The sequence below is a fragment of the Syngnathus acus genome, chromosome 16 (assembly GCF_901709675.1).
Source record: "Syngnathus acus chromosome 16, fSynAcu1.2, whole genome shotgun sequence".
NCBI classification, from domain to species: Eukaryota; Metazoa; Chordata; class Actinopteri; order Syngnathiformes; family Syngnathidae; genus Syngnathus; species Syngnathus acus.
In genome coordinates, this window is record NC_051101.1 from 10,055,976 (window position 1) to 10,083,875 (window position 27,900).

The 27,900-nt window shown below is 41.2% G+C and overlaps 1 protein-coding gene across 4 annotated transcripts in view; it reads left to right on the plus strand.

Moving 5' to 3' along the window:
- The first annotated feature begins 746 nt into the window (after positions 1–746).
- The window catches only part of ptprub (protein tyrosine phosphatase receptor type Ub), a 120,773-nt gene continuing 93,619 nt past the window's right edge, over positions 747–27,900 (plus strand). For all 4 annotated transcript variants that reach the window (XM_037274187.1, XM_037274188.1, XM_037274189.1 and 1 more), the window contains exon 1: positions 747–1,031. In XM_037274187.1, the coding sequence (XP_037130082.1) occupies positions 962–1,031 (70 nt within the window). In that variant the 5' untranslated portion in view covers positions 747–961. The remainder of the gene's footprint in view (positions 1,032–27,900) is intronic.

Genomic DNA, 27,900 nt, shown 5'->3' on the forward strand with positions numbered 1-27,900 from the left:
AACAAGAACAAATGAAATGAATCAAAAGATGTTGATATAGTTTGGTCCATAATGGTAGTCATAGCTACCTGAATTTCATTTTGAAAATTAAGACGATTGGAAATGATTGGCAGTTGTCATTCAAAAGGTGAAAGTTTCTAAAAAAAAAAAAAAGTAGCACCATTTTAAGGCCAAAATGTATTTACTGTTATGTCTTCCAAGTGAAATGTCGTGATTTCTGACATTGAATGAAAAAAAAAAAAATGCAAATTACATTTTTAGATGCATTGGATTTTGAAATCTAACACAAATGCGAGCGGGGCGATAAAATGGCGTCCTTAGATTTTTGGTTTACTTGTCTTGACCGTCATTGAATTATACGAAAACATTGTTTTAAGTGCTACAAGGCACATCGTTTTAATTTTGTACAATTTAGAGACCTTTGTGATAATTCAGTAACTTTTTATGGACGACGCAAACTGCAGCAACACTGCAGTGCAGCAACACTTTGACCAAATCAATCAAAGATGATCACATCAAGTGTGAAAAAAACAAAACAAAACAAAAGTTAACAAAGCAAAACAAAACCCGGGGGAAGAAGATTCCCCCAACATTCTTTCATGGTCGACGCTATGATTTACTAGACATGGCCACTTGGTGGCGCCCGACTCCTGCTTCTTTGCTCACAGGAGCGTCTCGGGCTGGGAGGGGAAACGCAAATCTCTCCCCTCAACCGTTTACCCTGACGTCAGTTTGCACAAGTAGCAGTGGGCCGTCTCGCCGCGCGTCCTCCGAAACGGCGTGTCTGTGTCAGAGTCAACCAGTGGGGGAACAGATGAGCTCCACTCTGCAAAACTTCTGGAGCGACTTGAAAACCATCTCTCAACGCATTTAAAAGTGGACTCAAAAAGAAAGACAGAAAACCACCCGAAAGAAAAGAAAAAACCAAAAAAACAAACCCCCCCCTCAGATCAGCTTGACGATGAACACCTGCGCCTTTTTGTTGATTCTCACCGTGCAGATCTCCGCCGATGGGATCGAGGGGCCAACAGGTAAGACCCGATTTGTGTCTGCACGTCCTCCATGTAGTTGTAAACTTTGTGCGTGGGGATGAAACTCCAATGAAGGCAAAAGAGAAGCGAGTCCGGCCATGGCCAACTTTGTGCCTGAATGCTCCACAGCGCTCGTCTGCACTTCAACGCATCTGCCTACGATTGATTAGGAACAGTTTGAACCGTGCGCTTAAATGCTTGTGCCTACGATCGACGAGAAGGACACTTTGAACCGTTGCCTCCATAAACACGGATCTAGAAATCACGGTCGACTTTCTAAAAGTGCAAGAACTTTTCGTCGAATATCGCAAAAGCGGTCTGGCCGGAGCTCCCATTTCCTATAAAACAACGCATCATCTTGCGCTCGTGCATCAGCGCTCAGCTTCCAAGGTGTTTCTTACACACTGGAATAGAGAAATAAAAGTTTCATTTCACTGTAGTCCGTAAGGTCTGGTGAATGATAGCAGTTATGCTGTGTTGTGCTATTTAAAGACGAAAAGCAGCAATTGTTGCTATTGTTGCTTGATTGGGTACTGTCATCTCGTTTATCATCATCATGAAATGCTTTTTCCCTTGAAGGATCGTGTTTTTCTTTATAGTATGCTGTTTGACGCTCAGAATCCAAATCGGGCAATTTGTGAAATAGACCCAATGCGATATATTATGTTTTCTCGAGAGGGAAAACACATTTGTAAAATCACAGTGAAATCACTTATTTGGTGGTTATGGGTAAAGAATCACATCTCAGGACACGTGTACAAGTCTTTCTATCGAATTATGCACGAGAAACAAATCTGATTTATCTTTGCATATATTTTGTCGAGAATGTGGTCAAGCCAACTAAGCAGGCGTTCTGCGGCACTCCATCCTGCACTGTTCTGTTTCCTCACTGCAAACCACCGTGGCATGTAAGCTGTGTTAGTATGTTTCCATTTAAGTTACTTAACTTCATGGGTTTAGATATTTCACTGGTGTTCAAATCTGGGTGGTGCTGTCCAAAAGATTGAGCTTGGGTTTCCCAAAGTTAAATACAGGACCCAATATGGGTCATGGGTCTTTTTTTTTTTTACTGGGTCGCCATTGTTTGGGGAAAATGCTGTAAGCTCGGGTCACCATATGTTAGTAAAAGAGGACACGGGGGGGGGTGTAAATGTGTTGTTGTTTTTGATGTGCTTGCTCGTATGAAAGTATGGCACAGTTTTTGTCAGTATGACTCTTAACGACCTAAATATGACAAACTTTTTTGAAAAGTTGCTTCGTGTTGGAAAGTTAGCCAAGTTGGCAACACAGCGTAGCCGCTAGCTTCATTGCGTCACAAGCTGTGCCCAGATTGTATCTGACAGAAGCAACCTCCCAGAGTTGAGCGAGTTCAACCAGAGTGGGTAGTAAACAGGAAGTTAACCCCAAAATTGTATCGGTAATACTAATTTCTGTGCAGCCCAACTAGTTGAAAAGGTTGGAATATGAATTAAACAGGCAAAATCCACCTGTTTTGAGCCAGCTCAGGTGGCGGCCATTTTGTCACACGGTCGACTGAAAATGACATCACAGTTGCCAGCTCACAACGAATCACGGCTCACCAGTTTTCTGAAGCTGAGCCACGATTGGTTGTGACCTGAGACTTGGCATCTGTGATGTCATTTTCAGTTGACCGCAAGTAACAAAAGGCCCCGCCCCCTCCGAGATGGAGAGCAACAGGTGAATCATGCTGCTTCATTCATATTCCACAAACGCAATATCCATTCATAGATTCATGCTGATTTATGATATTTTTGTACATTTGAGTCCAAAACCCCGATGAGTAATGGACACGCTCAGTTACATGAAGGAATTCAATCACTTTAAAAGCACACGCAACAGAAAAGCTTTGGAAAAGTGTACATGACATAATTGCGTTTATTTTGTTTGATTACTTGTGTTACAATCTTGCCATGTGCATTTTTTTTTTTTTTGACTTGCTGCTTATCCCACCCTACCCTGCTCTGCTTCTATATCTTGCATGGTGAGAAATCAAGGGGTGTGAATGTAACCTCGGCTCCCACACTTCATTGCGCGTCTCATTTGATTAACACGGTGTTGCATGAAGACCACACCTTCACCTTGGATGTCGACTAACAGTTGAGCCTCGGCACTCCGTCGGGGATTGTTCGCCTTTTTTTCCCACTCGATCAAATCCATGTTTTCCATAACTCCTGCTTGCTGCACTCGGTCGCACCTGTCAGCGCACTGGAAGATGAATTATCAGCAGACTTTGAAAGATTAAGTCTCTCTGCTATGCCCAACTGATTATAGTCACGTTGATAAGAGAAAATACTATATCTTAAAAAAAAATGACTCAAAGGAAGTCCAGTGTGGTGTTTAATCATTTTTAAGTCCAATGTCAGTTCTTTGCTGTTTCATTTTCTCTCCACTGAGAAGAGAATAAATAAAAGAAATAGTTACTTCTGGCATGAAGTAAATAACACGCAACATAAATGGGCTATTTTATTGAGCTTCACTGGTCATATTCATGCTAGTCATTAGCCTTAATGCTTTCTCCCAAATAGCATCCTTAGCATCTGCTCAGTAAATTAATTTGTGTATGCTAGTGTTTGCATTGCTTGAGTAGCAACCCTTTTCCTATGTTGTAATAAATTGTGTATCCAGTTCCCTGGTGATAATCGCTCTTTGACGTCACTGGCGTTTTATTTTTATTTTTTGCTTATTTTAGAAAATAAGAGAAAGGTGAAGGGAGCTGCCTGCTTTGTCTCATTAAATTGTGATGTGCAATGCTGTATTCAACTTTATAAAAGCAGCAGTGGGGGTCAATGTCGGACCCCTTGCATGACGAGATCATTAGTGATTGGGCTTAAACAGGAGCTGATCCATGCTGCAAAGTAGACAGACGCAAGACACTAAAGAGATTAATGAGGATAAAGTGCAGCCTCTACTTTTGAGCACCAACTTACACTAAGTATATAATAATTTTCTCTTGAAAGGAAAACTTATTGGAAATGGGCTCTTATTTGTTTTTTAATTGCTAACTGTTGGATAATTCATCACGACACTTCAGCCATTTGTACCTGTTACACTGAGGTTCTCAAGAGGCCATTTTGTTTCCATCATAATGGATGTAATTGACAGAGTGGGTGGATTTATTAGCATTCTAGTGGGAGAGGATGTCCCTAATTTGTAAAAAAAAAAAAAGCTCAAAAGTGGCAGCGAATGCGAAAAAGTAGCAGTGAATCCACAATGTGAAAGTTTTCCCTTTAGGAACCAGGCCACCATCTGCGGAGGGGGAGTGGGGGGGGGGGCGGGGGATTGGGCCGGTCAGACCGTCTCCTCCTAAAAAAGGCTGGTTGGGTTCCATCTTTGTGGGCAGTAATTCAAAGAGCAGATGGAAAACTTTGCAACAAGGAGGATGGGATGCGAAATGTGGGGGACAGTGAGTGAGAGAGGTGGGCTGGAAATTACACAGATAGACAGTTTTGTTTTCACTGACAGACTTGTGGTGGCATTAATGTGTGTGATTAAGCAGACTACTAATGTCGAGGCAACCCTTTTTCCGCTTCTATGCCGGCTCTATTGTGCGTGGACTTGACTATGACTTTAAAACATTTTGCATGCCAAATTCCATGAAATGCACACTTCATCACAGCAGGCTCACTGACATCTCCACTTTGCCTTAGCACTCGTTTGCCCCTTGCGCAGCTAGCTAGCAATTAAAATGAAGATGTTGAAGATTTTACTTTGGATGACAAATTATGTGCATGTTAGGGACTGTGAGGGAAATTTGTCCTCAAGAGCATAGTGCATTTTTAATCATGTGTATATTTCTGCCTTTTTTTGTGTGTGTCCACATTTGCTAAGTCAGCATTTTTTGTTGGGCCTGTCATGCACTACAATATTATGTTTTTGCTGACAATGATAGTAGAAGCAACTGGAGTAACTGAAGATGCATCCAAATAGTTTGTCATTAAGCTATTCCGAATATGGGCAGGGTGACCATTTTGAAACAACCAATCAAGGCTCAGCTTGCAAATCTCACATGATCAAACCCAGAAAACAGGTGATTGGTCGTTACCTGAGCAACCGTGAGGTCATTTTCAGTCGACAGCAAGTGGCAAAATAGATAGATAAATAAAAACAGATGACTTTGACGCTCAGGGTGAGAAACTCGGTCATCCGGGAGAGACTCGGAGTAGAGTCGCTACTCCATGTTGAGAGGAGCCAGATGAGGTGGCTCGGGCATCTCATCAGGATGCCTCCTGGACACCTCCCTGGGGAGGTGTTCCGGGCATGTCCCACCGGTAGGAGACCCCGGGGACGACCCAGGACGCGCTGGAGAGACTATGTCTCTCAGCTGGCCTGGGAACGCCTTGGGATCCCCCGGGATGAGCTGGATGAAGTGGCTGGGGAGAGGGAAGTCTGGGAGTCCCTCCTAAAGCTGCTGCCCCTGCGACCCGACCCCGGATAAGCGGAAGAAGATGGATGGATGGATGGATGGATGGATGGATGGACTTTGACACTCGTATCATGATATTTAATGGCCACCGGGAGCTCTCACATGAAGTCCTCACAAGTGAAAGTGTGTTGACAGGAGATGATTATATCCCATCAACATCTCTTCTAGGCATTGATTAAATGCTGAGAGAAATTTGCGCGAACGGCAGCTGTGAAACAGAAAGCCCAATCTTACTTTTAACGGAAAAGTTAAATCGATATGAAATTGTTGCAAATGAGAAAATTATCAAGGCAATGAATGGCTCTCTGATGCACTGCAGACGACTCGATTCATTTCCTTGCATAGAGGTGATTGAACTTCTATTCGTCCATTTTCCACATCTTCTGGTCTTTTATTTAAATTATGACAATCTGTTTGACATCCTGTATTATTTTAATTTGAAACACGCTCTCGAAATTATACGCAAGGAATGATTGGCCATATCGATTAACATACTGCTTTCGAATGTGCCGACGGTGCTTTTTTGTGTTGATCAATGTCCTCATAAATTAAAAAAATCTTTGCCTGTGAGCGCAAGCTTCCAAGCTGTAAAGTCTGAAGGCTCCAGGCTACCGCCGCGGCCGTCACGATGCACTCCTGAGGGTGACATCTTCCAGCCCTGGAAACGATGCCAACACTGACAGATTGACAGTTGTCGTGCTTGCATGGCTAGTCTCCTCCTTTCCCCAGCAGAAGAATCAGCAGCTCTTCAGCTTTCTTGGCCAAGCATATAAATGTGATATTGATCTTTCAGCAAGTCAATTTTACTCGCATTTGATTCGAGTGACAATTCTGTCTTTGGAGGTTGAGTTTGACACAAGTGCATGGTGAACATAGACAAAAACGGTGTGTTGAATATACTCAATTTATTTTGTGTAGCGGTCGCACAAAATAAATATTCGATCAGGATCCAAGATTTTGATGAATTAAAATTGAGTAAATTCAAGAACAACAAAAATCGGTGCATTCCTCCCAGGGGCTTCTGTTAACATTATTCTCTAACAGTTGATGAGTAGAAAAATGATGTGTCGACTATTCATGAAAATCAGAGAAAAACATCATTTGCAAAATAATTCCGAACGTGCTGAAGTGTAAAACAATGAACATTTGACTGCGCATCAAAGCAGAGGAGTTACATCATGCCGAGTGCCGACGCTCCTTGGCCTCTTGCGCTCCGCTCCTGGCATGTGCTGATGAGAAATCCGTCGCTTTGTAAGCCGCTGGCTTTGCTACAATAGATTGCGCTTCGGTGTTTTAGCCGCTGGATCCATCCAGTAACAACACAAACTGGCGCTTGTAGATAGTGTGGCTTTAGTGTTGTTCCGCTGTGCTGGTGTGAAGAGTTTCCACTGGTTTTGATGTCGTTTGGCAAAACGAGCCAAGCAACAGCAACAAACACTCGTCTGATGTAAGAGGTAAATTTGAATCAGACTGTTTAAGTCCCATTGCAAACAAAATATAAAAATGGCTAAAGTTGTGATTTGATTCTACAGTATATGGCATAGGTGTCAAACTCAACGCCCGGGGGCCAGATACGGCCCAACACATCGTTTTATGCGGCCCGCCAAGACAAATTTCGCATGGACTTCATGTGTCAATACTCACGATACAAGTTGTCTTGTGTAAAAAAAGAGAAATTGCTAGCAATTTTTATTACCATTCATCTTTTTAAAACATTTGAACACTTTTTACTAGTCTATGAGTTCAAAACTAGTTAGCAGTTTTTTTTGTAGCTTATTCTGGATATAATATAAAGTGTTGACAGACACAAAGGCCCTCAGAAGGAAAGTATGACTACGATACGGCCCACAACAAAAATGAGTTTGACTCCCCTGGTATTTGGGGTAGTGTGCAAAACAAAATGCTATCGAGTGTCAATTTAATTCCTCGTGAGGGGTTATATTCAAGATTATACATAAATACTACAAAAAGTTAGTTCACTGATTAGAATATTAAAAATCCACTTTTGAGTCAAGCATTTGCTATGTGTGCAGTTATCGGAACTTGCATGTGAATGACTTTTTGTCCCACTCTTAATGGTTTCAAAAACCGTTGTCAATTATTTATACATAGCGCAAAAGTGTGACGGAACACTCCCCTTTGTGTTAATATGTTCCGAGTGTCTCATTACCTAAAGCAATCAGTGCGCATTCCGAAGCCGGCTACAAAAACATCCGACTGTGCGTTTGAAAATGACAACACTATTATACTCATTATCACTTAAAAGTTCACGCTTTAATTGAGTGATGGCCACGGAAATCTTTCACTGTGTTTCGAAGACCGAGAGTACATTCACACTCTCCTGCTCACAAGATGTGTAATTATCCAACAAAGAAATAAACCCGGCTATTTCCCGTCTCACCTCCCTCAGGTTCCAGACTACCAAAAGTGGGTCTTGTGGGACCAATGCTTCAAGCGCCGCTCCTTATCCCGACCCAAAGGAGAAGTTTATATTTAGCCAACCGTGTTCACAGTTCTTCGCCTTTCCCCGGAGTCAACACATTTACAACCGCATTCCTCGGGCCGTCGTCCTGCGGTGACACGAATAACAAATGTCCGGGGTCAAACGAGTCAGAGTTGAGGATGAGGGGCCGGATTGCGGCGTTAGCAACGGAGCAGTTGCCGGGCTATTCTCCGCATGTGAAATCTGAACCGCCGACACTCCCGCTAAAGTCAAAACATTCTCTTCAGGGACATGCTTTTCATGGTGGCTTGACAGAGATCGCTTTTTTGTCTCGGTGTCATACAAAGCTCTCTAGGGGAAGTGGTATTTCTGGTCTGACGAGTCCCTTTGGGGAAAGAAATTTCTTCAGTGGGACCCAACCATGAACCCAAACACTTATCACTCTGATCTATCTCAGGCTCATTAGACGGACACTTTGCTATAAACTTTATTACGACAGTGGAAATTGAAAGGCATTAAAGTATAACAGAGCATGGCTAATGTCTAGTGTGGTGATTTAAAACAGCGGCGCGTTCGAAGGCTTCGCAGCGTGAAATCGTTGTGACTTTTTATAAAATGCCCTCGCTACCTTGGATTAATCATCGCCGTTGACTCGCCTGCGTTTTTTCCGATCGGTAGCGGCGTCGCGACTCGTCGGTGACAGCCGCTGCTGCTTCAGCTAGGTTACGACAGGGTCGCGGCAGCTGGAGAAACAAACGCACGAGTCAGCGAATTCTAAATCGGACCGTGCACAATTTTGGTTTTAAGTCGATGTCATTAAGCAACGCTTTGTTTACGGACCTTTTCACGGGGAGGGCGGCGTTAACGAGACGGCCGATATGAGTTCATCCCAAGGCCGTGATGGTTTTATTTTCACACGAGCGGTTTCTTGCGGTTTCATCAGTTTGTCTTGGAAATTCACAGTTAGATTTTTTTTTTCGTTATGGTGATTCTCCAGGGGAATTATATCAGATTCTCATTTGAATGTAAATAGAGATTTCGAAATATAGATGATTTTCTCGCAAGTCAACCCAAGATGGGTTGGAATCAATGGATAATGGAATCAGTTGATAGTGGGGGGGGAAAAAAATACTCTGGTCTTTGCTTTGTCTGCCTCAGGTGTTAAAGTGAGACAGAAGAAAAGCAACACCTATTGATTTTTCAAACACTGCCTGTCACCGGAGCGCTTGTGTCTTCCTCCTCTTGATGCTCCCCTTTCGATCCGACGTGACCTCCTATCACAAACCTCCTCACGTTGACACGCCTTCCTCTGGGGATCTCTGGAGTTTCCTCATGACACTGTCATGTATGTGGAAAAAAATTCCAGACACCCAATTCACTTTTTTTTTTTGTTAAACCGTGTCCGTGTTCGCCATTCATACCACCGGACTCGCCATGATGATTTTTATTACTTTTGACAAAATGTAATACTCAGAGTCGTCATCAACGCTCAATTCTGCAGAGGTGCTACTGATGAGAAATCCTCACCACCGAAATATGTGCCCTTTTTTTTTTTTTTCCACTTGACTGGGCTATCATGTTGCTTGGAAACGGGGACAATTCCACCTGGCACTGATGTTAAGCACAGTCTGAGATCTAGAGAAGCGGACTGCTGTGTCTTACCGAGACAAAGTAGCGTTTCTCGCCAGTGCCTCTGACCTCAAGCCCTCTCGCTGCCTATACGCGAGAAGATTGCTCAGTTATTTGAAAAATAGCTTTTGTTTTCCCACGTCCTGCCAACATGACCCGGGGTGCCAACGGTGGATTTTACAGGTGCATTCATCTGGTGAGGCTGGAAATGGACTGCACAATTAAAAATAACTTCTTTTCTAACAAATCCTACAATTCTCATGTTTCATGTTGGCTGAGGAAAAAGAAATCTTTTAAAAGTGCCGACGCCATGACTGTAACGTGAGCCTCGAGGGCTTGCCAAGATCTTCCCCAGGGTAGATTGTTGAGAGTCTACTGTTTTGGTAATTTCATGTTAATGGGAAACTTTGAGAGAATGAGCCGGAAAAGCTAACGTGAATAGAAAACGTTTCCGCCTCTCTGCCCTCTGTAGCCAAAGGCTGCAAGCTTGGCCAAATGTATTACAGTAGCACAAAGCCAGAAATATGCAAGAATGTTCCAGGGGGCCCATGGGGTTGTTGTTCGTTAAAAAAAAAAAAAAAAAACTCAATACCGGATAATTATTGCTTGGGCAAGGTTCTATGTGTGTACTCCCACTGCCCATTTTCCTCTACTTATTGTTACCACCTCATTATAGCAACTGTAAATATTTGTTGAATCCTTTTGGCCATTTTGAACTTTTACAAATGACAGCCAAGGGGATTAAAACCGACTGTTTGCTCATCTGCATTGTGTGGAAGTGCAAATGAGCACCCTGGTGGTAAATAGAGTACAGCGCACCTCCAAGATTAAAAAAAAATATAATTTTTTTTGCATCCTGTTTGTAGCCAGGTGCTCCATACCTCGTGATACTTCTCAGCAGGTCGACCCGGCTTACCCTTATATTTGGTCTGTTTGGACTGCCAGCGTAATTAGAAAGCAGCTTAGTTTGGGATTAAGGTTGGAAGTTGTCTGATCACAAGGGACAGGAGAAAAGGCATTAGGAGCATGGTGGTTAAGATGGATATTACTCTGCTTAGCATGTGACGATATCAGGAAACGGGGATAGGACACTGTTGAGCCTTCACCCAGTGCTAATAGGCTTTTCTTCAGATGGCTTTGTTTGCCCACAGCGTGTTACATTACACCCGACTAACTTGTAGCACGGTTACGAAATACAAAATGTTTTTGCGTTACACCCTGGAGTATTTTGGTGGCGCTTTGCTTCACTGCAGCACCTTTTGAAACCAAAGATGGTTCCTAGCTCTCATGAGAGTGCACATTTGCTGTTTTTAAAATGTTTCAGTAGAATGTAATTAATGTCCTCATTAAGTGAGTGAACGAGCTGTGTATGGCAGAACTGAAAGCTTAAATCCCCCTCGGGTTCTTCTCTATTTTAGAAAGGGAAAAAAAAAAAAGGGGGTTACTGAAATAGATATCCTGTGAATGGTTGAAATTGCGCCTGGTTCAGCAGTTAATTTCCTTTGTTTAAACTTACATACAAGTGACAGTACGCAATCAGATGATTACATGCGTGACAGAAAATTGCTCTCAAGAAGAAGTCGGGTGAAATCATGGCAAACCCGCGTAGGAGAAAGAATTCTCCGTCGCCATTATGTGTAAAATCGAAAAAGGCATGTGAAAATGGGCTTTTTTTTTTTTTTTACCATACTGAGAATGGGAGAAAGGAACGGTTTTAAGCACCGCTAATCCCATGCAAAGGACCAGCCAAGCCCGGCACGGCTGAGAACAAACAGCAGACAGGAATGCATTTGTCTGACTAGCCTGGCCCAAAGCAAGACGATGGAACCTTCTTCCCAGACTTCTTAATTCCTTTCCGAGTCAGGTTCAGAAGCCAGCGTTGAATTCTGTGTATCCGGTGGAGGTTGTTTGGACACATACTTTGACAGGCCAGACCTCCATTATGGCAAAAGAATTAACTAGGTTTTAGCTCTGAGTGATGCTGTCTTGCTCCACCGATTATCTGTTAGCTTGGTCAGGCACATCGTCTCTCAATGAATACTGAGGTCAAGAAAGTGAGGATTTATCCCAGTCCAGTGAATTCCTTTGGCGCCCCAAACTCTTGCCGAAGCATTTAAGATTGGTCCGTCTTTCTCCCCGGAGATGTGGAAGAAAGATATTTCTTTATTTGCAATAAATGTCCGCTGCCGTACTAGCGGTTGATATGTGCGGCTAAAAATTAATAGCGGCAGCAGAGTAGGTGAAAGGTGAGCCTGATAGGAGACCAAAATGTCCGTTTTATTTTCTCATTCTTACCTCAACGATAACCTTTAGCTTGAATAAAATGTAAGTCATTGGCTGTTGAGGTGTGATGTTTTGAATTCAAATGCCTGTTTTTATTGTTCACTTTTTTAAAAATGTTTTCAACTTTTACCGCTGATTCATGATCAAACGAATGGTAACTTTTAAGCAGGACAGTGTGATTATAAGACGCTATTATCAACAGTGCGCAGAGCCTTGATGATCAGAAAACAGCTGGAGGTCGGCGTCTGGGAGAAAATGTTTTTGTAGCAACAAATCAAACATGGCAAAAGGCTGGGCCCTATTTAGAGTCTGGCACGCTTAAATGAATTTGCACGCCGGAAAACATTTCCGTTTGTCTCGTTCCAAACAATTAGTAACACTTTCAACTTTGAAATTTAGGATTGCACTTGAGCAGTTTGTCATTTGGAGGCAATTAAGACGAGACTAGTAGTGGATTCTCTATGAAGAGGCGGCGTTGGAATAAATGATTCTTTGTTTAAAAAAAGTGTTTAAACCACCATCTGTTTGAAGGAAATGTTTTTCATCGTGGCGCAGCTGGATGGAGCTGAATCACAGACACTGACATCTGTTGTCTTCGCTTTCCTGAGCAGTACTGACGCTCGTGCACGTGTGGATTGTATAATAATTCCGGTCAACCCCGTCCTAGCATATCATAATAGTGGAATACCATCGGCAATATTTATTCACACTACCGCCTAATATTTGAATTTAGTCCAAACAGACCATCTATACTGGCCTTATCCTGGGACGACCCTTTTTTTTGTTTTCAAGAGAAGAATAATGAAGGGGAACAATCATCAGTCAACTGAAAACACTTTACTGCCTGACAGCCATTGGAGTGCTGTAGGAGAAGTTAATGACTGACGTTTCTGGTGGCTTGCTAATAAAATGTCTTTTCATTGGTTCTTCTGCGATTCGAAAAAGTCCAAATCATCAAAACACTGTAAACAGAAAGTACCGATGATACTCCTTGTAATTCCCTCCCCTGTTTTTCCCCTCTGTTTTGAATTTCTTTTCATTGCGCCATTGATCCCTCTCTGTTTTGACTCCGCGTTCGCTCGTTCTCTCAGCCTCGGGGCGTCTCGATGATCTAGAGCATCCTATGCGTGTTTTTGGGAAGCTTTCTGTCTTGGAAGGCGTGCGGCAGAAGCACCGACTCCGAGCGGACCTGTCTTTGAGTATGCTTGTCTCGTTGTTTCCCCGGGCACTCATTAAGGTGCTGTGTGGAGCTGTGTATATCAGATATGTGTGTGTGTGTGTGGGTGGGGGGTGGATTTGCAGTTCATACTCGCATGTAGAGGTTAAAAGCCCCCCTGACGGAGTCATAATTTCCCCGCCAAGGGCGACCCGAGAAGCTAACTTCATTAGCCTGGTCCCGCTGTCGAGATTAACTTGATTATCCCAAGCTAGTCTTGATGGCGACAGTTGGTGTTAATGTGACACCTATTTTACTTCCATGCCATGATTCTAATTTATATAAGATTATAGTGTTTGTGTGTGTGATGAAGATTGCAAAGGAGGGCCTCTTGGTACACCTGGAATGCTTGACTGCACTGTAATTTGCAAAGTGGCTCCTCTCCCGGTAATGAGCCGGTGTTGCTCTTGAAACTCCTTTCTATAATTTGCTTGATGAAAGTCATACACTTCCTTTTGTTTAGAGCGTGCCCACACACGTGCTTCCCCTGTCGTCCTGTTTAACATTCACCACGCAGTCTGGAAGTTTCCTCCGCTAATAGCTGTCGGTTCGTCTATGGCGCATTACCTACCTACACATAGTTGGCCTTTAATTACAGAAAGGCCAAGGAACCTTCGGCTCACGATATACTGCACCTCTTGACTTACTCTTTATTAGGTGACATGTGAGTGACCTTTGGTGCTTTTAGGGCAAGCTGCAGTCAAGGATTGTATCAGTCATTGGAACGGTTTCTGCCGATTACGGTCAGCAGCTATCGTTGGACATCTCAAGGATAAATAGTTTGATATTTCTGCCAACCATTTGATATAAATTCAAGATTGATTTGAATGCTTCCGTAAACCATTTTGAGCTTTGTCCACCCCAGGGCACGGAAGCCCCATTCGGGCCCATCGTGAACAAAGAGAGAGAGATAAAATGTGATTGGCATTCAAGCCCGGCGAGATCTTTCAATTGTCAAAACGTTTACCACAGCAGTCACAGTACAGACGTGAAACCTATTCGGCTGTCGTAGGCAAGTAAAGTTACTGGCATTTGTGCGAACTCGTAGGCTGAAACAAAATACTTTAACCCTCCGGGACTCAACAACCCCCCTCGCCCCCCCATGGCCTGTCACGGAAACCGTAATAGACCTTGAGAAAACAAGCAAGATATGAATACGGGGGACGAAAATGGCCGAAATCCCAAAGCGCACAAAGGTTCAGACAAACCAGGCTGCTGGGAAGGTAGTGTAAATATTGCCTTAAATAGAATTTTGATGTGCTTTACCGTCGGTGCTACTTTTCACCTTCACGAGACTCTACTTGATTGGAAAAAACAACAACAAACAAACCATAGACTATTCTTATTATATTATGTTATGTTATGTTATATATCTTACAATATTTCCCTTAAACAAGCATACATGATTTAGGTTAGAGATCATAAAATAGCTTTTACTGGTATGACACTGATTCATCTTTAAAAACAAAGCAAAATCTGTAGAGACGAAATGATTTATTCTTCTCATGATATCTGAAAAAAACTTTACTGGCACTCCAGACCAAAACACATTTTTAAACCTTTCTTCAGACTCCCACTGAGGCCATTTTTTTTTTTTTCCCTGACCCACAAATGCTTTTGAAAACACACACAAGCCTCAGCTTGTCTGCTCCCCAATCGCATCCGACCTCCTGGTCAAGGTGAAGATGATACAAACACATGGAGATGAGGGTTATAAAACACCATCTCCCGTGACCTCTTGGCAGCTGTCCTGTTATTCTCCGACTTGAACTGACAGGCCCCGTTTGCTCGCTTTATAACTAGCTGCCACCATGATAATGTCTTTTTCCCAATTGAGCAACCTCTGGCTCGACCAAATACAATTACTGCAAAAATGAAAGAAGCTTGGCAACGATTGGCTAAAGGTGTTTTGAAGTTTTACTTTCATCTGTCAAATAATGTTTATTACCAGTGCTGTGTCAGCATTTACATATTCATGAAATTGGAGCTTTTAAGGAACACTCGATTGGATGTTTGCCTTCAGACGCGTTCAAAGAAAAAAAACACATGCAGGTATATTATCACAAGTTACATCAACATGAAATGCATCATTCTATGTTATTACAGCCGCCGCCTTGGGACTCGCAATGTTTTGACGTGCAGCTAAACATAGGGTAGAGCGCTTCCTGTCACAGGTCTTGTTTTCCTAGACACCATTTTCCGGAAGGCAGTCTAGGTGGAGAAATGCTCCCCCCCTCTCCTTTCCACTTCCAAATCCAATCGGGTCTAGTAATGCATTAAGGAAATAATTTGTCTCTCAAAAACACTCAACTCAATTGAACAATACTTTGGCAAAAGAAAAAAAACCTTCGTCAATATTAGTCAGGATTAATTAAAATCATTACTTTTCAAATTTTTGGTCTTTATACATGTACGTACAGATTTAATCCTATATGCATAAAGCAAACCGATAGTGGGAATGTATTTGAGCAAACTTTATTCATGTCCATTGTTAAATGGAAATATGCTCCCAAAGTTAGGCAATAATCTAGAATTAGAAAAAAAGACGAGCAAAGTGTTTTTCAAGGGGTTTGCAGATCGATTTTTTTCGTCTTTTGCGCCCAAAATGAAATATTCGGCGATACCGTGGTGTGCTTTTCTCGCTGTTTCTCGCATTCCTCCACTTGGCCTGACATCTTATTTGATCTTCTACTATCTCTGCAGTGCCACTTTGTTTTTCAATTCATCAGTGATTGCTTGATTTGTAGCTTTACAGGCAACGTTTGCTTTATCCTCCATCCAAATCGACCCCAACTATTCATTTGACAATTTCCAAGCACCATCGACAAACCTTCAGGCCAATATCTTTATTTTCTGGTTATCCCCACATATGCGAGGCCATGAAAACTTTAATGAAAATGTTTCCCGTCTGTGCGCCAAAGCGCAGCTTGCTTCAATCAGGACGCACCGTGTAAGCGCTCATCGCTGTGAGAGCGGAGAAATCACAATTGTTCTCCGAGCGGCTCGCCATTCTTTGCTTTCGTTCGCTTGGCCTATTATGACATCTCCTGCTGCTGTGGCCTCTCTCTCTCGCCTCCCCTCCTGCCTCAACCACTTCATGGTTGAAATGTGGCTGGGTAAGATCTCACGCTGGTCCTCTGTGACGCCTCGCTTCAACACCAGCAGCAAAACTAGGCACAGCCAGTGTGCTCCCGCAGCAAGGCCAACCAGATTGACGGGCTGCGCCGCCAGATGCGTTCCGCTTCACTGCACTTTGTGTTTGCCTAAGCGTGTGTTCATCATTTGCAGGATGGAGGGATGGATGTTGGGTAAGACTTTGGGAGAAGAGCTAGACAGGCAGGCAGCATCAGTTTTGCTTTGGTGGAGTTTGCACGACGAATGTTTGGTAAACGCAAGAGTGTCTGCGAAAGTATCAGGGCTAATCCGAAATGTAAATATTGACGATGGGAAAATTGTCACGAGCGCAATAAAGCATGAAGTGTATTCATACATTTAGTATTTTAGTAATTCAGTGGTTAAGGTTTTTATTGGAATTATCACATTTTCCTTCTCATAAGGCAACATTCTTGCAAAATTACGAGGTCCGCAAGTCACGATTATTTTTAATAATCAATTAATCTGTTGGTTAGTTTGTCGATTAATCGGTGAATTTGATGACGTTTTTTTTTAATTCCATCCCTTTATTTATAGAGGACTACAGAAATATGAGATTATTTTTGAAAAATTGAAGATTTGGAAAATTTTAGAAGTATCAAGGCCTCAAAATTTTATAATCGATTAGTTGTCGATTAATTGGTTAATTGCGCCACCTCTAAAAGTTACAAACGTATTCACCACACTTTTACCACTTTTTTGTATTCATTGTTGGTTTTAAGAAATGTAATCCACTGTATAGTCCTCAAAGATTAATGTGTCCCTTGACGCTGAAAATAATGTAATATTTAATTAGTGTTGTCATGTGATAATACTTGTCATGGAGCTTTGCTGTCGTCCTCGAATGTGGGTTACCGTTGTCATCCAAGGCAGAAGGGAAAGACACTGGTCCTCCCCCGGGATGTGTGTAACGCCTTCCGAAAGCATCAGCTCCATCAGTGCTTCGTCTGCACCAAAACATGACATTCATCACATACTCCACTTTGTACACCATTTGTATGCTTCTAGTAGAAATGTGCATAGTTGCTTACAAAAACAAATGCGGCGTACCAACATATAAATATTGAGTAGAGATGAGCGCTGACTCTAAAATAAATATTTGCTATTCACAGTAACCTTGTAAATAAACATGCTATCCCGAGAAGTACGGTGACTGACCGTATCGGAAATTGAATTTCCGTACATTTACACATACATGCATTGGCAGGCCAGTAAAGACACTAATTAGAAAGAAAGACCTGTAATCTTTCTGTGAAATAGACACTGATTGATTGATTAGTGTGAAGTGAAGCGTGACGGTTTGTTTATAATTGGAATAGCTTAAAAGGCTGGTGAATATTTAGTTTCTGGTGATGCATAGACAATTGACTGAATTACCCTGATCGATTTTTAACTGTGCCTTACAAACATCAGGTTTTTCTTTTGGCTACTAAATACCGTATTTTCTGCACAATTAGGCGCACCGAAAAACCTCAAATTTTCTCAAAAGCCAACAGTGCGCTTTATAATCCGGTGCGCCTTATATATGGACCAATATGGATTCGTGGATGAGGACTAACTTATTAAAGTAAGCTTTTCGTGTTTATTTTGTGTGTTGTGTGACATTAACGTTTGAGCAATGTTGAGTTATTGATATATTATTTTCACTGTTTCGAGTGTTACTATATTGTGATTGCATTAACGTTTGAGCAACGTTGAGTTATTTATTCTATGCGCCTTATAATCCGCTTTATATATGGTCAAAGTTTTAAAATGGGCCATTCATTGAAAGTGCGCCTTATAATCCAAGTGCGCCTTATAGAGCGGAAAATACGGTAGTTGAATCTGATTGAATCCACTATGTAACAAATAACAATTCTCCTGTTACAGAATAAAGGCAGACATTCCATTGAGGTCGTGAATAAGTCAACTTGATTAATCTTCTGTATAGAGCCAATGCAGTTGCAGCACTTATTTATTGAGGTGAAGGGATTTCATTACGGATATACACTAAGGTTGAGCCAAGATAGTCGGAAAATCTAATTGATGAGAAGCACATATTGTATATACACGCACCGTATGACAAGCAATGCATTCTTTGCTTAATTAGCTTAGCTAGCTAGTTTTACGTGCCCTCGCGCATGCACGCGCGCACACACGCACACACACAGGTGAAGTATTGTCGTCTTACTCAGTAGACTTGATGACGCGGCTATAATTCAGGCTCACAGCGCCATAAGTCATTTTCATAATGCCAGCATGCAAGTGCAAAGCACTAGTTAATGTTACTGAATCACTTTGATGAATAACAGCAGAATAAAAATGGCTCTAATGTGATCTTGGCTCATTGTCGCCCGGGTGCGATAAGCCTTCAGCAAATATTATGAAGGCCGGGCTCGGTTTTCAGAAAGCACAATCGGCAATTATATAATGCCAATGTAATATTAACAAAGTTTTATAGTAATTTCCATCATTCCTTCATTACAAATTAGTGTAATGTGCGGATATTCATTTATTTAAATGATTTCAAATGCGAGTGCCTATTCTCTGACGCGTTTCGGCGGCTGTATGAAAGATTATCTACTGCTATTAGTATCTGTCGGTCTATAGTGCTATTCTTTAATATTAAACTAGCGCGGGGACAGAAATTCAGAAGAGCTTCTCTGAATTCTCGATTATTTTATTTATAACTGTAGTTTTCTTTAATGGAATATTCAAACTCAGACGTTTTTCTTATTGTCATTATTTTTTGGGATCTCAGATGAAGGTTTCTGTTCATACAAAGATGTTTTTCTAGGGATTTTAGATTTAAAAAAAAAAAAAAAACATCATTAATTGAAGTATTCACTTGAGTGTGTGGTTTCTTCCGTGTAGTGTAAATCAGGGCAAGCAGATACAAGCTTGGCTCAAATAGTCTGTTGTGAATATTGATTTCCCATTTTGTAGAACAATGTAGTGTCTCTAATTGTATTAGAAGTTGTTAGGATTTCCCTGCAGCACACATCTATCATAAAGAATACAGACTGAACAGAATCGTTCCAGTGATTTCATGTCGTCACGCTCCTAATGTGTCAATTACATCGTGGTCATCATTAGCTGGAGGCGACACGAGATTGGGTGATCGATACAAAAAAGCTTCTCATGTCTTCTCCCCTTCAGATGCCTCGTGTTGCTTTACCTGGTTGCTGTGTGAAGTCAATAACACATTTGTCAGAAGCTGGCTTGGGCCACCCACTCCAGGTTCATCATTGGCTTATTAGTATACGTTTGTCCTGTATTGATCCGTTAGGCCTTCTGAGTGGATCTATAACACTTCCCTTTCGAGAATAAGAAATTATCTTTGGCCTCTCATAACAAACAGAAGCACAACAACTGGCGGCAAATTTTGTCCAACTGAGGTTTGGGCTATAATTGTGCCTGGAGATTTGTTGACCCAGTTTGGAGCTTGCCATAATGGAATTGAAGGAGTCTTATTTTGGGGCGGAGGGGTTTTGCATGGCCATGGAAATATGCAAATGATCAAATATTAATAATGCAATATTTTTGCAGCTTATTGGGAGGTTCATGCTAATGACTTAACTGAGTAAATAATTGTACAAAATTGTTGCCCATCAGTTTATCCTTGTATATTTCAGTCCTCATTAGCAGAAACAGGAGATATATTTGTTTTAATTTCAATCAGGTTTTATGTCAAGCATACAGTAAGAAAGATTATAAACCAAACAATTATTTTTATTCTATAATCAATTAATTATGAAAAAAAAATCAATTGTGCGAAATAGATGTTTGTTTTAAAGCAACCGAGGCAAAATGCTACGGAGCAGCCGTTTATTCAGTTTCAGCTAGTTATTTTCTGAAGAAAACGGAAATAGCCTGCTGCAGCGTAGACTTTTTTTTTTGTTGAAGTTTAATCAAATGCCAATCCCCTAATTACTTTATTCCACATATCAGTGCTCTCAGATATCACGTATCTTGATTTTAGCCTCATAATGAGTTATCTCAATTTGCCATCAGAACTGCCCTCTTAAACGCACACATTCACTTCAGAGTGAACTCACAAAAAAGGCAAGATGAAAGTAAATCACCATCATTTTCTTTTAATTACCATGATACCTGCAATCTTGTGTAATGAACAGAACGTTTTTGTGCAGATGGTTGATGGGCCCGTTATCAATTCTGCTTCAAGCTGTTTATTGCCTCTCTCAGTTGAAGCTCATTGTCAAACTAAACATAAAGCATAGAATTACTACTCTGAATTACATGTGTATTTAAAGTAATCACAAAGGCTCCACTTAGCTAAATGCTAACCTACAATTAGAAATGCCATAGGTAAACTCTTAAAAATGAGCATCTGTGTGCTAGCGTTACCACACAGTGTTACACACTAAACGGTGAAGAAACAGGACAAACTTTGCAACATTTATGATGAGCGTGGTCAAGAAACCACGTTTTTAAAAATTAAGTCTTGGAAAATTTCAACGTTATTTATTACACATGACAAAAACGGTGGAACAGATTTTAGCGAGGGTCATGGAAGTTGACAGACATGATTTGCTTTCACGGGCCACATAAAATGATATGATGGGCCAGATCTGGCCCTGGGGCCTTAGGTTTGACACCTGTGCTTTAAATAAGCCACGAAAAATGATTGCTGCTGTTTAGAAGCACTGGAATGTCTTTGATTGTGAGCTCAAACTAGATGGGTCCATTAATGGTGATTATGGCAGCGTGTTATTACCTTCAATCATAAATGCCTCACTCCAACATTTTTTGCTGTAAAAGTCATCCCACCCAAAAATTGCTATTTCTTTATTCATAAGCATCAATGTTTCATGATAAAATAATTTCTCCAGGGATTTGTAATTATCATTGATGGACCAAAAAAAAAAAAAGTTGCAGTTATCTGAAATGTCAAGATCACCGCCGACCTGTGATGGATTCAGGTTTGAGGTGATTACAGCTGCAGTAGCTCCTTGTTGTAAACACGAGACAAGGGATTACTTTCTGTCTGTCTGTGACAGGCAGGCAACCCGTCAGCGTTCGTGTCGCTTTCAAGGACCCGCTCCACCCAGGAATCTCCTTCTGAGCCGGGGAACAATTTTAATCACCCCTGATAATGGCTTTAGCGAGCAGAGGGTGGGGACATACAAACCAATCAAGTGAAGAACATGTCCTCGCTTAGTTCACTTTTTACTTTCCGTCGGAACTCCCACAGGTCACGTTCAAAGACCTTGGTGAGTTGGAAAACAAAAGTAACACAGTTGTGTTAACATTTCCCCATTGAGGTTATTAAAGATTGAAGTTGGTATGACTGACGTACATGAAGGAAATCTGTATGGGACTATTTAACCTTGCGGAGTGGAATGAAAGAACTAACTCAAGTGATTACCCTTGTGCTCACCTTGTCTTATTGTCGTGTCAATTGCGGGTTGGTAATCTTTGACAAAAGGCTCTTGCTTTTTATGCAGATGACATGCAGAGTATTTTTGAACCGTGCCGTGCTGTGGCGGATAACAAATTGTTTGTTTTGGGCCTTTGACAGTTTGAATATGTAAATATTTCCGAGAGGCAAGGGAAGGATGGGATTGAAGAAAGACAGGCGGAGATAATGCCGCTCATTTGCAGTCAAGTCTTGATGTGACGATGCGCGTTGAGTTTTCATCCAGTTTAGCGGAATCGGAATACTTGTCGTCTTCACTTACGATATCGTACGACACACAAATAGCCAAAGATTGCCAATTGACTTCCCCTGTATATTTAATCTGTCAAACAAAGAAAGGTACCGCAGTCATTACAATGTTTAAAATTCAGCGTGAAATATTTTCTGAAGCGTACTAGAATTCAAATTCAGTTTTGACAGTTTGGGGATTGACGTGGGAAGCCATGCGGCTTTGGATGGAATGTCATCAATTTAGCAAACTGTCAGGATGAAAAGTGAGTTGCTTCCAAAAATCTAAACCGACTTGTTCATAAGTAATATTGATGACTGGCCGGCAGGAACTTCAAATTCACAACAAAAAAGAAAGTTGAATGAAATCAGATCTGCCTTATTCTGTTACGCAACTTTTTTTGTCCTAAACAACAATAACAAATGAGCATTAGCAAACATATTAAATCACATCATGCTGTCTAAATTTCCCTCACAATAACACAATGCTTATAACCTCAATGTCCAGAAACAAAATGGCCGTAGAACTGCTCATGCTTAATCTAAAAAGAAGTCATCTGAGGTTGCGCTGGCATCTGGTTTGAGTTCCTGCCCCCGGCCGGGCACGTGGAGCCCAGAAAAACAACAAAAAATGGATGCTTTGCAATATCTCCATGCACATACTGAGCCAGCGCTGCACTCCTGCTCGTTCAGGATTCTACGCCTGCTTAGCATTGGACTACTCCTGGGTCGCTCTGATCAATCTAACGCTAAGGCAATGCTCCCCCCTTACCCCTGGCGTGTTCATGATCTAAAATCCGACTAATTTTGGAGGTGACCCGCTGCTCCTGAAATTAAGTTATGTATCATTCTCTTAATCTTTGCTGACAAGTATATGTGGGCGCTGCGGCATACTTCTGCACCATGTCCTCTACTAACAGATGGCATAAATCATTCTTTTAAACGCTGCATTAAGTATTAATCGTTCTCTATGCTGTCACTGTCACACAGCTCGCTGGGCCACGGTGGGTGCAAAGTGTGATTAATGGAGGTGAGGTTGGAAGGAGACCCCCTTTTTTAGCCGCCGCCCCCTTTACCTAGCTTCGGTGAGTGGCCTTGACTCGATGACACGGACGTTTACACTTGCAGGATAATGATTTTGGACAAAAGGCTAAATGTAGCATGGGAAGCGATTCGGGTCCTGTTCCAGAAAAAAACACCGGCTGTCCTATTTAGAAAAGGATGAAGCCAAAACATTTGATGGGCTATTATGATTTGTGTGGCATTGCGTTTTGTTTGGATTTTGAAGGGGTGTTTTTCGATTGCCTGTCATTTTGATTTGATTTTACGCCATTGTTGTCATTCAAATAAAAACGAAGCCATGCAGCCAATCAGTTTCTTGCCATTATATGGCAAATGCGTCCTATTTGTATGTAGATTTTAAGGTTTTTGAAACGTTTCTGGATTTACATCTATCTTGGTTAATATCTACTTTTCCAGTTTTGTCACACAAACTCACTAAAGATTGTGTGATGAATAATTTTTTGTCATCCAAGTTTTTTTTTCTCAAGATTGTGTGATGAATAATTTTTTGTAATCCAAGATTTTATCAATTGATGTAAAACCCTAAGGTCTTAACTTTGATCAAAAATAACCTTTTTGCCACAGAAACATATGTCGCACTTTTTTAATGGAATGAAACTGTTAAGCAATTAAGGAGTGTTGTGTAAAATGTTCTCAGAGTAGGAAAAAATCTTCTGAGAATTTAAATTTTTCTCAAAGATAAAAAATGTTTCCATCCGAATCATTAACCAAATTTTCACCTTGTCAATTTGACACTAGAGCTGCCTCTATTTCTCAATGTTGCTATTTTATTATAGCCATTCATTTATAGCTATACTTTAAAATTGTAGTTTTTTTTGTTAATTTTGACACAGAACAAACATGAAAAAAAATTGAAAACACATCTCTAACAAATTTTCAAAATAAAAGCACCACTCTTTCATTTCCCTTAAATTTGGAATATTTGTTATTTTTGGAAAAACAATACCAGATACTTTCCCAGTTTAAAGCAGATTCCTCCTGAGGATTTTTTTCCATCAAGTTTCCAGTGTCAAAAATGGCCTTTGCTACTTTCTTCAGGGTTAATACTCGGCACACTCTTTTGCCACCCTTTCCCCTCTGTGCCCGCTCTTCATGCCAGCGCTCTTAATGTGACGTTGATGCAAAGTGATGGACCACTGGCGCTCGGCCGATGTCCCCGTTCAGCGCCCTCTGCGTCTGCTCTCCAATTTACTGCCTTTGCATTCCATTTGCTTAGCTTCGGGCTGCGAGCTTCAGCACCCCCAATGCCACCCCCACACGCTCGCCCGCCCGCCCGCCCTCCCGCTCGCCATCCCTCCGCTCCTGCGGCACTGCTGCTGCTGCTGTTGCTGGGATGCGGGACCAAGGGCTGCAGCTGATGTGGTTTGGCGAGTCGTATAAAGCGAGTTACAGTGCGTAATTATGTTGTCAAAGGACATCATGATGGAAACGTCTTGGTTGCTGACATCACTTTGAAATGCGGCATCCTTCAAAGTTGGCCCACTCCCACGCGTTTGTCATCCAATTTGGGCTTGTTTGTGAGATTTCACTTTTTGCACGGAATATAATCAGCGCTTTATTTGATCTTTTTGAAAAATGTTCAAGGTTTTACACTTAAGCCTTAAATATGCATGGTTAAACAAATGAATGACGCAAATTTAGCGCACCCACACTCGAGTAATTAACCTTGAGAGATAACCCACAAAGTTAGTGAACTTTTTAATTTGTGTCACTGTTTTGCTTTTAAGATGAAGATACCATCACATTTTCATCAAGCTCCCTCTGTTGTGTTCATGACAAATTTGCATTTATATAAAATATATAACATAAAATATATAGAAATATAAAATAAAATCAAAATATTTTTTTAATAGAAGAGTGAGGGAACAGTGCTGTGCTCAGTGACTACTCGCATTTCTCACATTTTTTTTGTGTCTTGCCAGTAGCCTCAAAATGAGCTTTTTCCTTTCGCAAAATGATGACAAATATTTGAGATTTCACACATAATTGGGGATTGAGGCTAGGACACTACATTAACTATTCAGAGAAACCCAATAGTTGATTCCTGCATTTATTCGCGATAGCCTCTATTAATTCGTGTAATTTTACTACATCATAATCCACACACAATACAATTTCATAAATTCTGAATATATTCCGTTGTATAGGCCAGCCAGATTCAAAAAGTAAACATGAAGTGTACCAGCAGTGAAATCCTGGTGGATGGAAGATGGCAGCAAAAGAAGTATTACAAAAACAAGTGTTATAAAGACGAGAGGACAATGCCAACTTTAATCTTCGCAATAAATGATGAAAAAGTCCTTGGTCCTTGATTAAGACCCTCTACTTGTTTAAGTTAAGCTATTCAAAGATGTTGTCAGTCGCCGCCTGAGAAAGTGCAAATGGCTCCTCAGACAAGGTCAACCTGTTATGTTTCAAATATGCTTAAAAAGTCGTCTCTAAATTTACGGTTGATTGCACACTTGATGCAAATGACAAAATGTAGAAACTATGTTGAGACAATGAGTTCAACGAGTTTAAAGAGAAACCTACTGGAACGGACTGGATTTTTTTTTTTTTATATAAAACAGCATTGGCCTTTGACTGCAGCTACTAAATCCTTTCACAATCATGATCAAAAGTCTTTTCAGCTACATTTCTAGTTGGTGGAAAATGATCCCTATTTTGAGCTGATGGGTGGCATAGAGACCTTTGATTTTACTCACAAAATGTGCACCCTTGATTTTTTTTTTTACCAGCCAAAGGTGATATTCTTTGAATCACAAAAAAAAAGCATTTTTCCACTTTGATGTCATAAAAGTTGAAAGGTTGTGCAAATATATGTGCAAGTATGTCTTGGAATTCATAAAGAGGCTGTTTTAAAATAAATGTCCGACAGCTTTATTTCTGTGATCCTATGAGTTGATAGCGGATACATTTATTTGCTTGTCTTAAATTTTGTCAGTTAAATACATTGCAAAGTTAAGACTAGGGAAAAAAAGATAACAATATTTCATCGACATCATGCGGGTGCTTCATCTTTGCATGGTCAGCGCCAACTCGAGTGCAGATAAAAACCAGTTCAGTCCGATAAAGAAGTGGAGGCTCAGCGTGTAAGTGAAATTGTTGCACGCCTGTAACGCTCCCAATCACTTCAATTCTCAGCAAGTCTGTGCTAGCAGACATCTGTGGCTTTGTGACCTCAAGTAACCTCTGTACAACTCCCACTACTCTGAATATTTTGGTGAGGATGGTCAGTTTGCCTTTTTCAATTTATTTTATATTTTATATTATATGTATTTATATTTTATTTACTTATTTATTTATTTATTACCTTGCGAGTGTAAATATTGCGTGGAAAAAGTAGTCAGTGGTCATGAGGACCATAAGAGTCTTATCATGCTTGACGTACCTTTGTCTTATGTAATGGCCGTTTAATTGTGAAGCTTACCAAAAGAGGAGAGAAGATCTGAAGAGGGGGTGAAAAGGTCGTCGCTGCCTTGTTTTCACGTGATCACAATGGAACTTTACTGCATGGCTGCTCAAATGCAAGAGACGTTTCCTGAGCTCGGTTTAAGTCGCACCCCCCCCCTCCGAAAAAGGCTTTTAGAATTTAATCAAGTCTTTATAGAATGCCATACCCTTTCAGATTGTGTTGTCACCTTTCTGAATAAAATTGATTTGAAGTAGGTCTGCACAACAAAATGTCTGTTTATAATTTTCATGGATATATGATATGTTCGGATCTGAACAAAGGGGACAAAATGGGAATGGAGATTAGTCTGTTTTTGTTTGAAGCCTGCCTAATCACCTCAAACAAGGCCTATTGTTCTCGACTCCATCTCAGTGGGTCAAACATGGGCCCTCTAATCCATTCCAACCCTCTCCTTTGTCTTCTCACATACATCATACAGATTAGAGATGGGTTTTGACTCAAATTTGTTCATCAACTATAAAATGAATGATCACTCATCAATGGGGTGCACATCTATATTATTTCAATGGGATGAAAGTTTTTCCTCTGAATCTGAATTCCAGTCTGATTTTGATACTTGCCATAAAGTAGTGTAGATGTCGCTAACATAGCATCATGCTATGTAGAATGCAAAGAAATTGGGCCGGCTCAACAGCGCCCCTGCTGGTTGCAGTTTAGCAAAGTCCGCAATTTTTCCTTTTCATTTTAAAAGTGATTGTGTTGGTCATACTAATTTAGTTCTTCCGCGTTAGCATTAAAAGATATCCCCTATACCACAGGTGTCAAACTCGAGGCCCGGGGGCCAGCTACGGCCCGCCACATCGTTTTATGTGGCCCGCGAAGACAAATTGTGCATCAAATTTGTGCCTCATTACTAGAATTGCAAATTGTCTTGACTTTTAATATCTTTCTTTTTTAATATTTGACCAGTTTTTACTCGTCTGATTTAAAAACGAGTTATTTGTCAGTTTGTTTTGTAGCTTTTACTGTATATAATATGAGGTGTTCATACATTTATTTGGGTTGACAGTCATAATGGACCTCCGAAAGAAGACTAACATGTGGCCTGCGAAAAAAATGACTTTGACACCCCTGCCCTATACTGTTAGCAACAATTTCAAATTGTTGAACACTTTCGTAGCAATCAATAACTAACTAACAGAAGTGGTGACTTCAAATAGAAACTGATTAGGCTTTTTGCCTTCTTCTAGCTCCCTGGTGAGTCGATGGCAGATGTAATAGTGGTTCTAAACGGCCGAGGTTATTTGCCGCGACAGTTGGACATACGATGCTAACTTGTAGCGGGGGGGAGATCATTCCTTGGACTGAGTGTGAAAGCAATCCTTATGTATGCTTACGTCTCTTCCTATTTCTTGACTTGTCCATCTTTGTCTGAGTGACAGCTTGTCTACAGCTTTTGCAGCCTGTGACACACATGGACATTTAATTCTTAGCGACAACATGACACATGCATATACCAACGAGAGCAGGGGCGGCCACTTGGCAGCCCATCGCGT